At 34.6% G+C, this 13,079-nt stretch overlaps 2 protein-coding genes across 2 annotated transcripts; one reads left to right on the top strand and one right to left on the bottom strand.

Moving 5' to 3' along the window:
- Positions 1–2,850: 2,850 nt before the first annotated feature.
- Positions 2,851–5,154, top strand: LOC138336825 (caveolin-1-like). Its single transcript, XM_069286415.1, has 2 exons — positions 2,851–3,001; positions 4,357–5,154. Exons 1-2 carry the CDS (start codon positions 2,939–2,941, stop codon positions 4,681–4,683), a joined length of 390 nt encoding a protein of 129 aa, XP_069142516.1. The 5' UTR covers positions 2,851–2,938; the 3' UTR covers positions 4,684–5,154.
- A 2,413-nt stretch (positions 5,155–7,567) lies between these two features.
- On the bottom strand, positions 7,568–10,175 carry LOC138336269 (caveolin-1-like). The gene is made up of 2 exons (XM_069285684.1): positions 10,042–10,175; positions 7,568–8,091 (listed from the first exon to the last, which is right to left on the bottom strand). Exons 1-2 carry the CDS (start codon positions 10,099–10,101, stop codon positions 7,765–7,767), a joined length of 387 nt encoding a protein of 128 aa, XP_069141785.1. The 5' UTR covers positions 10,102–10,175; the 3' UTR covers positions 7,568–7,764.
- Between the last annotated feature and the right edge of the window lie 2,904 nt (positions 10,176–13,079).

Below are 13,079 nucleotides of genomic sequence, written 5' to 3'. Positions count from 1 at the left end.
TTAACCTCCTCGTGAATGGCAGAAGTGTAGTAGGATTCAATGATTTAACAGCATATAGGTATTATATTCGTCTGTAAATACATATTAACAAAGAATACAATACCAATTATCTGTATCGATCAACATCGCTAGTCAAGGGTATACGTATTTAGTGCAATTCTCTTCCTCGAATCAGACTAAATACCCTTGCCGCTAGCGCAGTTGTGTATCGATACATGCAACATTGGAAGTATCATTTCAGTCCCTTCGAAGTTATTTTGGAGAGGAAAACGCTTCAAACTGATCATGAAATATTTCATATTATTTGCTTGTGTTAGTTTAAAGTTGTATGATCTATAACTTTCGCTCTTTTTGTCATAGTGAAAACTGTTTAAATGTTATACATATTTTTCTCCGTCTGTCTGATGTTTAAACTTTCTAATTTTACCACTTTTTATAAAGTTGCAGCACTGGAAGTATCTTTAATCATAAAAGTAAAAAATCTTTTTAACTTGTACACGTGAAAAATAGGCTCGAAAGATGCCGAATCATTCCGAACTCTTCCGAACATCGTCGCGACAATCTCGAAGTAAAACGAGAGTTGTGAAACAAAGAGAAAATATGTGGTCGACCTCATCAGACTCTATCTACAAAGAAAATAATGCTCGCACATTACAATATTTGATACACACAACATTTTACGGTAATGTGTAAATTGGATGTTTCAAATACTCAATCTGGGGACATATACTAGCATAAAACGTAAACAAACACATATGTGCTTACGCTAGTTACCTGGCTCACCACGTGCAGGTCGTGTCGAACGTCAGTCACGTGATACGATTATGTTTGGTTAGAACAACAAGTTGGAAACGAAAAGGTATTTTTAGAGTTATTACAAACTAGAGTTAAAGATATTTTTATACAAAACTGGCATAGTGAGCTGGTAGATTCGCCAAGGGCAAGATGTAATTTATTGTTTACAAATGAATTTGGATATAAGAGTTATCTCGATACTGTAAATATTGAAAAATATAGAAAAGCTCTAACGAAGATTAGAACATCATCACATAGATTGTACATAGAAACAGGTCGGTGGCACAAGCCTAATCCAATTCCAGTCGATTTGAGATATTGTTTTAATTGTGCAAAAATTGAAGATGAATATCATTTTATCTTGGAATGTCCTATTTATGTAGATATTAGATCAAAACTGTTAAAAAAGAAATTTTGGTTGAGGCCTAACATGACTAAATTTAAAGATCTCTTGACTTCAGAAAATAGTAGCATTGTTAAAAATTTAGCTATCTTTGTTCACAAGGCTAATGAAGTTAGAAATTCAATATTATTTGATAATTGATATATTTGTTATGTGCATCCTTTCGCTGATTTTTTTTTTTTTTTTTTTTGATTTATATATATATATATATATATATATATATATATATATAGTGTACATCCTTTTTCCAGAAAAGTCTGTTTACCATTGTCATGTCTGTATTTGTTTTGCACAAAGGCTTTTTAGCCTATTTGCTAAATGAAATAAAGATTCGTGATACGATTACGAATCCGACAAAACCCGAAGTCACTGAACATGACAGTGATTGAAGGCGCTTTATTCAAAACCAGGAATATATGATTCATAGATTTCGGCTCTCTTATAGGCCGACATATGCTTTTGGGGAGCTAAATCATCAAGTTACTTGTCAATGTTTAAATATCAAATGTTTAAGTTACATATCGTTACAGTGAAATTAGCAGCAATACAACTTTAACTTACACATGTTATGCACATGCATGTGACTCACTCATCGATTGAAGCCCTTATCTATCAAAGAGCGGTATCATAATCATTTGCAGCTAGGACTTTATTATAATACGCTCTTAACTTTTTATGAATAAAATTAATTATATTAATTCTTTGCCCCCTATATTCAGATTACACGATCCCAGTCTATGTCGTTTCTTACAGCATGATATTTCCCAAAATTGCTGAGTAAGCTGGGGTTGTCTCCCTTGTAACGTTTGTCAAACGTAGTACGTGTATATGCATTCTTGGGAAATTCCAGACATGATTATAACAATATTTCGGTTGACGATTGTTGAAAAAATGTATATCAGACTTTATCTATATTTTGCAAAAATAAACAAAACGAAGTTTGATATTGTACCAAAAATTTTACACAACTTCCTATCGTTGGAACATTTGACTGAATATTCAAATCGTTTATAATCTACTTGCTAATTTTATGTCTTATCATCCTGTAGATCATAATTATGTTATACATGTGAATTATATGAAAATGCTGAACGCAAGAAGCTAAAGTCTATGTATTTGCAGATCGATTGTTCTCAAATAGAGAATAGGTTTAGCATTATCAGCAATGTCAGTTTCTGGCAATATGTACTCCTTGATAAAAAAAAAAAAAAAAAAAAAAAACAAAACAAACAAACAAATAAACAAAATAAAAAAAGCAAAACGGACAAACTGCTGTTGGCCCGCACCACTCAGACTTTGATGAAGAGTTTTAATGTCGGTTAAGTGACAACGGTAAGTCGCTCTTTAAATGCCTATTTTGCTCAAGGTATGTTTATATACAATCTTGGGTCGAACCTGGTCACCTAATATGTCCCTGATCTAATTAGTGAATAATTAATAAAGCATTAATTACCCGACAATGTCACACAGGGTGTATCATTATGTAACATAGGTATGTAATAATTTCCCGACAGTTTTATTTACCAATAAAATATTAATTCCCCAAATAGTGTTTACAAATAGCCAACATGCCGTAACGTGTCCCACAGAAGGCGAGTCGGTATACGGTCACTAATCTGCTTTAGTTACTAAAGTATAAGTTTAGATGTTGTTAAGGGCGACTACTGTGTGGTCAGTACTGGACAATCGTTTGGTCATTCTGAGACAGTCACCCGATAGACACACACGGAGCAAAGCACCATGTCTGACGACGCCGTTGATTTAGTTGCTAGGGATCCCAACTCCCTCAACAGCCATTTAGGGGTAAGTTTTTGTTTTTTATTTCACTTTTTACTTCCGTTATTACAAACATACATTATTAAAGTACATTTTTATATTGAAATACGACTTTTAACACTTGTATAACTAGTTCCATTTTTTTTCGTGTAACAGATTAGTACATGTATATCATATTGAAAATCCGCTAAGCTTTTCTTTAAAGAACATTTTAATTTCTCTATAAATTGGAATCTAAATGCTTTATTCAAAATACATTTTGCTCCGACAGCGTAAAAGAGTGTAAAATTGATAATTCATGGGATAATCCGATAAATATTTCAAAGAAAATTTCCTGTTTGTTCTTTCAAATCAGAATCTGACTTTGTTTTAAAAATTTTATATTTTCTATGACTTGTGAAATATAGTCTAGTCTGGAGACTTATCAATAGGGGTTTCAGTTGGGATTCTGTGGAAATCTTTTTTGATAAAGCTAAAAGCTTACCAACATTTTCAGTAGGTTAATCTAAAAAATATGTTCTCATTTATTTTGATCCTCTGTATAGTTCAGAAACCCTAAAACTGAAGTCGATGTTATTAATATATCATTAGTACAACTGTCTTCTGTCGATAAAATTAATTAACAGAACTGAGAAGCCTCGAACCATAAATGATCTCAGAAAACGATCGTTTGAATACCAGTTGAAACTATAGTAATAACCGCCAACATCAGACAATGTCAAGTCCGAATGGCTAAATAATGAACATGTGGACAACTGGACATCAATGACACAGTGGTCGATAACTTATAGTATCATCGTATTAGTTTACAAAGAAATCTACCAATTTGATTAAATTATTTAAACATACGTAATACTATAAAGTATAACATCTCTCATCAAAATGCCACGACAAAGTAAACCACTTAGAAATCATCGAAAACCTCCCATGATGATACAGATGGTTTTCTGTTCAGTCCCACATGACCTCAACCTTATGTTTCCATTGGTTACGATGATTTCTAATTGACCCCTCATGAACCCACTGGTTACTTAGCATACCAATAGTCCATTCATGAACCCCCCCCCCCCCTCCAATCTATAGAGATTCCATTGGTTACACTTATGCTTTCAGCTAAGTGTACCTGAGCGGCATCCCAACCAACAGGGACCAGGCACAAATTTATATTATATATGTGCTGTTGGTTAGAAGTTCTCGCCAGGTTCCTGTGTCCCATTCCCGATGCCAAATGGCCTCAAACGGAAGTTCCATTTGGTTAAGGTGATGATTTTCATGATATCGGTAGGTGATCCCTCTTAGTCCCCTATGACCTCTAGCTTGCAATTCTTTTGGTATATCATCCTGGTATATAATAATGTTTTTATCTTTTTTTTATTTTACAGACACTCCTTTTCAACGATGTCCTTGGTGAGCCCGATGGTACCCACAGTATCGACTGTGTCTGGAAGCTGTCCTACACATGCTTCGAGTGCTGGAAGGGGCTCTGCTACAAGCTCCTCACTCTCTTCTGTGGACTCTGTATTGCAGCGGAATGGGGCTGTGAGTTCGCCTACATTGCTTTCTACCACATCTGGTTCATCACCCCATGCATGAAGGTTTGCGAGATCAACTGCGGACTCTGCCAGAAGTTGTACACTCTTGTCATCAACTGCTGTATACAACCTTGTACGGAGGCGTGTGGAGGACTGTTCATCCATTTCAAGCGATAGTCGTCCCCCTAAAATCACAACAGGAGGCGGTTGATTTTACGATGACCAGTAATAAGTTCACGCTGGACATTATAAACAGCACGTGAACGTTTGTAGAGATTTTTTAATGACTGATTTTAAAAACAAATTGTGCACGCAATTGCAATGACGTCATAAAATCAAAACCAACATTGAACGCTTCCTATTACCAACCGACGTGCCAAACACATATTTATTGTACAGAAAGTCAGATATGTGTAAATAAATAATTTTATAAAAAAAATCATTTGTCAGACAATATTCTTTAAGCTAAATAATAAATGAATGGATCACCAACGAAAGATTATCGAGATAACAATGATATTGTATGTGATTGGATGTATTGCAAAATGGACACCAACTTCTAGAAGACTCAATGTTATTATTGTTGGAAATGAAGTTTAAAACAAAGGGGGATAATCTAGTATTAGAACAATAAAAGCTGAGAAACTATTACATTTAAATCTGGTGATATTACAAGTTGCATGTATATATATATATAACAAACAATGCTATTTTCAATACAGTACGTATTTGGAAAGAGGCGGTCTTACGAACTAAACAAAATTATCTCCCCTTTTTGTAAACTTTTATTGCACATGAGCCCGGTTGTTCACCAGGTGATTACTTAATCACATGATTATTGAAAATTTCTCCTCGTTTGCTAGAAAACTTGTGCTTATATCTTTTCTAATGTTGACATGTAGTTAAGAACAGAAAACTACAGAAAAATGGACTTTTGTCAAAAAAGCTTTAACAGAGGTCATTTTATCTTGATTTGGAAATTGTTGTTAAACTGTGATTAGCCTAATCATCTTTTGAATACCTTGGCCCATTCCAATCATATAGGCTATATAACATGCGATATGCATTCCAAATATTCTCCAAATCGAATTCGATTTACCGAAGTTACATTGTATTTAAAACATTTAAATGAATATCGATGAGTTAACTTTTTTGTCCTAATGACAGTGTAATCTTATAGACTGAACACAGGGACCTCAGAATTATAAGAGGTAAATATCAGATCTAAGTCCTAAAACGTTTTTAAATGTTGTGTCTACACTATGGTCTATATCTAATTCTCAGGTCCATGCGAGACCGACAACCAGAATTCTAATATAAATTCAGTAGTATGATCCATGAATTCCACGATAGGTTCAAACATATTGAAACGGGTAACTTCAGATCCCTTTGTATACGCCGATGCCTGATCATCATACTGTATCAAAACCTTTCCGAGGGTAGAAATATTAGTGGTGGCATCACTACATCTATCATTAATTGTAATGACGGATAAACCTAGGGTCGCTGTTTTATATTCGTAATAACAACAACATTTTTTGTCATAACAACTATAAAACATTTAAGTTTTATCCTCAACGAATAATTCCTGTTGTAAAATATGCTCATACAAACAATAGTAGGACCACATGTTTTTATTATACTTATATTATACAGACACCCTTTGTAACTTCTGGTTCGTCTGACCTTAGCTAGAATTCTACGTGTGTCTTTATTAAAATATCCTAGAGTTATCTACCCTTGCGATGATGGTTACATACCTTACAGTGAACTTCTTTAATATACGTGTTTAACTAAGATACTCAGAATTATATGTTTTAAATGTTTCTCTCTATTACATATTTCTGAATAAACATGCTATTTTTTATTTGAACCCAAAGTTAGAGGTTGAAAAAATCTACATTGTATTTGAACATTTAAAGGAATGCGCCAAAGTGACGTCATTAGTCATTCAGTTTTCCATTTTTAGGGGTCAAGATAAAAAATGGCAAACACACTCTATATATTATGGAATTAACCTATTTATCCTTAAAACATCTAGAAATTGTGTATGAGCACTCTGATGGGTCTAAATATATAAACTACCTGTACCTAATTCTCAGATCCACCAAGCGATATCGACATACGTCATTATGGAGTCTAATGATGCAGATCCATGTGTTATGTGTGTTGCGGCAAACGAGTACCTACAGTTAATACACACAATACAGACTATTTGAATCAGTCATTTGCCTTCTAAGTCTCAAACCCGATATGAACCCTTTGAAATACACACATCCGGCCATCAACTTGGTCACAATAATTAGTTACAAAAGACCATTGATTTCCTAGAAGACATGTATTAATATTTTGAACAAAAAAATCAAAAGATGCAATGTGATATCGGTATGCTATAGTTATCACAAAAAATATAGGTGAGGGGTGAGGGAAGAATGAGGCCGGATTTGAGATGTATAGCACCTTGTAACAATCTTCTGGAAAATTGGGTTGTACTAAGCATTAAAGACAGGAAATAGCACTATGCTAGGAAATATGTGAATACAAAATGTAAACAGATAGTATTCCTATTCCCCATAACGACCTTATTGGGTAATAGTCCACCCCATTACAGTGTCATATGAGGTATGTCTTTGTTTGTTCGATCTAAAATAAATGAAGTCTACTTATTTTTGATAGTATATGGAGGCAATGCAGACGTTATTTACCAGTGAAGGAGGAGGTTATTTTATTTTTGAGAGAGATACCGTTTATATTTTTATTATTTTTTAATGTTTAAAGGTAGTTTTAAACGCATAAAAAAGTCGATCAATGATCACATGTTGTCAAGATTTTAAAGATAACGGTGTTTTTTTTGTAAACGACTTTTAACATTCATAGTATGATACAAAGGGAGTTAACTCTAAATAAATAAATAAATAAATAAATAAATAAATAAATAAATAAATAAATAAATAAATAAATAAATAAATAATAATGTTTTCTGATATATACTTGCATGAAGATACCGATGGAGATATACATATTTGCGTGTGAAATAACCACACAGAGACATTTCTTCAGTTCATATTTATTTTTGATAAAAACGTGTTCATGTGTAATCGTATAAATAGGATATTATAATATAAAGATAACAAGGCTATAAATTAATTACTATTTGACGAAGAATTGGTGAGATTGTGAAGAATGACTACATGGATTAATTCAGGTTCCTGATTGGTTTTGGATAGACTCGGCGCCGGAAGTCGGACTTTCAACCGATCATCTTTTAAAATGAATGAAACAGCCACCAAGTGCCTCGAAGCATGGCAAAATACAACAGTTCACAATAGTAGCGTAGATTTTCTGACAGAGTCCGCAATTGAGTTCAAAAACTTTCATGCAGGGTGTGATGAACCAGACGTGGTAGAAAGCAATGTAGGCGAACTCACAGCCCCATTCCGCTGCAATACAGATTCCACAGAAGAGAGTGAGGAGCTTGTAGCAGAGTCCCTTCCAGCACTCGAAGCATGTGTAGGACAGCTTCCAGACACAGTCGATACTGTGGGTACCATCGGGCTCACCAAGGACATCGTTGAACAGGAGTGTCTGCAAAAATAAAGGAAACCAATCATAAAAAAAATCCTTCAAAAGTAGAAATTATATATAATACAACATTGATACTTGAAGCAACTTTTCTATGTTCAGATAAATCACTTCCAAAAGTAGTCCGATTTTTATAAAGCTACTTCTTTTTAAAAGAAAAATTGTCCCCCTTTTTGACGATATAAAGGTTAAAGTCTGTTTGGATCACCTTGGCCTACACCTTTGAAGATTTGAAAAATCAGGATGTTTAGTATTTCTTTCCTATGGGTAATTTAAAATTTAAAAATTTGGTTTTCTAAAAGCACATACTTTTTGTGAAACAGCCCCTCTACATATATACATTATTAAGTCTTGTAGACCACTGATAAGTAAATTGTTACAGAATCATTGATGACCTACGATGCCTGTGATTATTTGCATAGTTTTTTTACGATATCAATCACCGCTACACACGTTTTCATCAAATCATTAACATTGCGGAATGCTGCTATCTATAAATGGAAAGTTCAGAATAAGACAAATGTGGTTATTTTGCATTTACATATATCACAAATTAGGTAACGGTCTTGATCACAGGTCTTGATGGATTTTCTTATAAACGCAGTCTTAAAAACATAGTCAGTAATACACGTAGCATAATAATTACATGTTGGTAAGATGGAGAAAGTTGTATGTCAAAAGACGTGAAGTGTTCACAATCGAATTACAATCCGACTCCTAATTTCTGGTTAGGCTTACATTTCGCATCTCTATGATACATCCAATAAAAAAAAATACTACAAAGGAGTCGAATTATTGCAACAACTGACAAAGAACTGATTTTGAATAATATGAATATCAAATCTATACCATAGAGGGTGAACTTTTGAAAGATTTAAGTAATGTAATATAAAGCTCATACGAAATATTTGAAAAATACATGTATATTCCAGGGGTGGTTTTGACGACAATGAAAGTAACCCATGGAATATAAAGGATGATAGTATCTGATTTAAAGGGCCACTACCTTTCCGAAACGGCTTTTAATTTTTAAAATAGGAATGTGAAACGAGATCAATAATTTTGTAGAGTCGCTGAAGTTATTAACTATACGTTTACTAGCACACTTATCACCACCTTCAGAACTGTTTAATTAGAATAAATAAAATGTTAATTTTCATAACGCGGGTCGTTTTATGTTTCCCGCCGTCGTCCTAAATGCCGCGCGGTAGTTGACTATCACTGCGCCAGACGGCAAAACAGCGAAATGAATTTTCACTGTTATCGTACATTAGACAGGAAATCTTGCATATGTTTGGTGTTGTAACCTCATCTTACGCCATCGATATATATCTTCTTTTGTTATTAATGTTTTTAAGAAACCTATAAATTTTGCTCCGGAAAGGTAGTGGCCCTTTAAAGGGCCACTACCTTTCCGAAACGGCTTTTAATTTTTAAAATAGGAATGTGAAACGAGATCAATAATTTTGTAGAGTCGCTGAAGTTATTAACTATACGTTTACTAGCACACTTATCACCACCTTCAGAACTGTTTAATTAGAATAAATAAAATGTTAATTTTCATAACGCGGGTCGTTTTATGTTTCCCGCCGTCGTCCTAAATGCCGCGCGGTAGTTGACTATCACTGCGCCAGACGGCAAAACAGCGAAATGAATTTTCACTGTTATCGTACATTAGACAGGAAATCTTGCATATGTTTGGTGTTGTAACCTCATCTTACGCCATCGATATATATCTTCTTTTGTTATTAATGTTTTTAAGAAACCTATAAATTTTGCTCCGGAAAGGTAGTGGCCCTTTAAAAACAATATTACTATGAGTTGAATTTTTATTTTAGGAATATCATCTGGTAACAAACTAAGTGAGAAGTTACAAACCCGAAGAACTTGTAATTTAATTACATGCACATTCGATTTTTTTTAAGTTTTCAAAAAAGAAGAAAGTAAACCTACCCCAAGATGTGCATTTACTCCGTTAGGGTCTCGGGATACCAAGTCTAGTCCATCCGCCATATTTACACAAATTTCTCCCGGGTTACGAGCTCTGCTCTAGAAACACTTCCGATGACCACTAACGCCGTCCTCTCGTAATGGCACACTCAATCATAGACTGGTAATATAGGTATTGATATACTTATCTACTTGTGCGAGAGACAATGGATTCTTGGTAACAATTGAAATGTGTATCAGACATTTAACCATCGATCTGGGCCAGTGTTGTCCAGTGTATACCCTGGGGTCTAGCAGAGACGACAGTCACTTAAGCTCCTTATGTGTGCTTATCATGTTTCCTATTGTATAAATAAATTTGATGTTTCATTGCAATGGATTCCAGCTTACTTACCGTTACCTGTATTGTAAATTGGCCTTAAACCAAATAAGAGTGGTAGCTATAGGCCTACATCGTACACAATCGACGGTGGCTTTTGGTTTCGTCTTTTAAAAAAGAATCTTATTCTTAACGTTAATATATGTATAAAATAATTCCGTTAAAACAAATGAATTATTTATTTTAGTACATAAAAACCTATTATCGATTACACGAACGAGGGGAGTCACTCGTATAGGACAATTTAACTTACTAAGAACAGTCCGGAAAATCCGTAATCCGAACAGCTGAGGCTGGGAACGAAGGTGTCCGGATTATCGAGGGTCCACTGTATGTTGTTATGGACATGTATGGTAAGTGTTGCTATTTTCCTCATATGATCATTATTCCGGTTATTTTAACTCCTCTGCTTTGTGGTCTTTAGTCACCACGACATTAAGGGAAATGCACAGTATCATACGGCGGTACAGAGATGACACAAAAAAATGTATGTAGGACAAAAAATATTTCATTTTATGTACAATGTAGTTTATTTTTTCTTTCTTTTACATGCTCACGTAAAACATTTTGTGTTATATAAGAATTTTTGTGTAGGGTGAAAATTCAATATAACAAAAGATATTGAAACTCTATATAATTATCGAGGAGGCCAAGGGTTATATCATTTTCGAGGGTTGATAACTCACCGTATCCACCTGAAAATAGGTTGATAACTGTTTTATTATATGACATTTACATGATGTTAACCTGGTTCTTCAAAAAGACTTTTCTACAATAAACAGGATGATATTTTCAGTTGAAGTTTGCAGTTGATCACCGTTGATCGCAGTAAACTTGCTGCCTTCCGCCATATTATAATGACGTCACAATAGATTAATCCGACACTATTGAATTAGGAAACTCCCGTTACGCTATATTTGGGTACGAATCGACGTCAAAAGTGATTATGACGTCACATCTAAAGGGCGTTTCCTTCGATCTATTTTTGACACAGCTGGTCACTGGACTCGCGAGAGGTATCTGGACTGAGTCCAGTAATCTTGCGTGCTTTTCGCCGCCGATTCCGGGGTTGATATCGCAGTTGATGAATACCTCTGAGAAACGTGTCGGCCAATCAAAATCCAGCAATAACACCAGTCATATACTTACCCACAATAGCAGGACAAGTTTCACAAAAATTCCATAACTTTCAGTAATTTTTTAACTTTTAAGGAATTTCGTAAAGTTTAGGAATGCTCGTGAAATTGGTCCTAAATAACTGTTATATGCAAAGATGGACGGACTTTTGAAGTAAACCTCAGAGTCATGCGATTTTGTTTGAAAAGGGAGATTTCAAACGGCCATATATCGCTAAACCAACGAAAAAACCCAAAAAAACTCCTTAATTAAAAATTAATTAACAATAATATTTTATTGAATATTATGGTTTGGTTTGCACTATTCGGCCGGGCCATGGTTTTATCAACGACGTACCAGGCGAAGGAGGAGGAGGAGGAAAGCCGGAGTACCCAGAGGAATATCACCGAAAAGCGGTCGACATCTTCAACTGCTCTACATGAGTTTGGACTCGCGCCCTGTGCAGAAGCAGAGAGTCGGGGCCTCTTTTATTTATGAATTCAACTCACACACTCGCAATGTATCAAGAATGCAATATTAATACCGTCACATGTTGACCGTAACTGTTCTGATATTCAATGATAATCCGTGTGTGTGTTTATGTAAATGGTCCAATAAATCAATGATGATCATTTCATCAATTATGCAAAGTATTTCCAGTGCTTAACGACAAGCTATACTCCAGTCATGTTAATATTACCTGGTACTATTGTAGCATTATTATTTTTAAATACATTTTAGTCCCAATGTTTTTCCGTATTATGTCACTAACAGACTGTGTAACTAATATAAGCCATCTTGTATGCTCTATGAAATACCAAATTCATTGCCATAACGACCTTTAATCCGAGCTTTATGTATTTAGTGCATGTAATTCTAATTTTCGACCCTGCAACCTTTATAAACTTATTTCATTTATCATGCTTGCAGATCTTTTCGTTCGGGGCCGCGGTGGCCGAATGAGATGTCTCGACATATTACCATAAGTCCACCTTGGATCCCGAGTTCGAATACCATGTGGTTTTCTCCTGGTACTCTGGCTTTCCTCCATCAACAAACCTGGCACATGACCCTGTCTGTTAAAGGGACGTTAAACTATTAAAACCCAAACCCTTTTCATTCAACTCGACATATTGACAGTTGCAAATTATTAGTGCCTTTCAATGTACATGTGTCTGTATTCAGAAAGTCATGTCTATACTCAGGCATGAAATTTGTGCTGCGTCAAACTTCTTTAAAACGAAAAGTAGTATTTTAAAAATGCTAATTACAAAATTGCTCCACCGCCGACAGAGCATAAACGGTACTCATTATTAGGTGCATGCGCAATCAGTACTTCATTCCATATAGGACATAGTGCCTCGGAATTTTTTCGGGATGGAATTAATTGTTTTTAATATTTTTATGTTGAAGTAAAATTAGAAGCTTAAACTTTTCAAACGTGGTAATTATGTAAAGTAAGTAACTTTTGTAACTGAAGAAAAATACTAAATCGTCTGTTCCTGTTTTTGATAGAGAAAAAAATACCATTTGTCAGCGGTGGAGC

Source organism: Argopecten irradians, chromosome 12 (assembly GCF_041381155.1).
Source record: "Argopecten irradians isolate NY chromosome 12, Ai_NY, whole genome shotgun sequence".
In the NCBI taxonomy this organism is placed as follows: domain Eukaryota; kingdom Metazoa; phylum Mollusca; class Bivalvia; order Pectinida; family Pectinidae; genus Argopecten; species Argopecten irradians.
The sequence above is the reverse complement of the archived record's forward strand: the minus strand, read 5'-3'. Positions and strand labels throughout refer to the sequence as shown.

Excerpts from the sequence above, each read along its gene's own strand:
- LOC138336269 (XM_069285684.1), bottom strand. The coding sequence starts at position 10,101 with ATGGCGGATGGACTAGACTTGGTATCCCGAGACCCTAACGGAGTAAAT. Across the intron at positions 8,092-10,041 it reads GAGTAAATGCACATCTTGGG|ACACTCCTGTTCAACGATGT; the intron begins GTAGGTTTACTT and ends TTATTTTTGCAG.
- LOC138336825 (XM_069286415.1), top strand. The coding sequence starts at position 2,939 with ATGTCTGACGACGCCGTTGATTTAGTTGCTAGGGATCCCAACTCCCTC. Across the intron at positions 3,002-4,356 it reads CCCTCAACAGCCATTTAGGG|ACACTCCTTTTCAACGATGT; the intron begins GTAAGTTTTTGT and ends TTTATTTTACAG.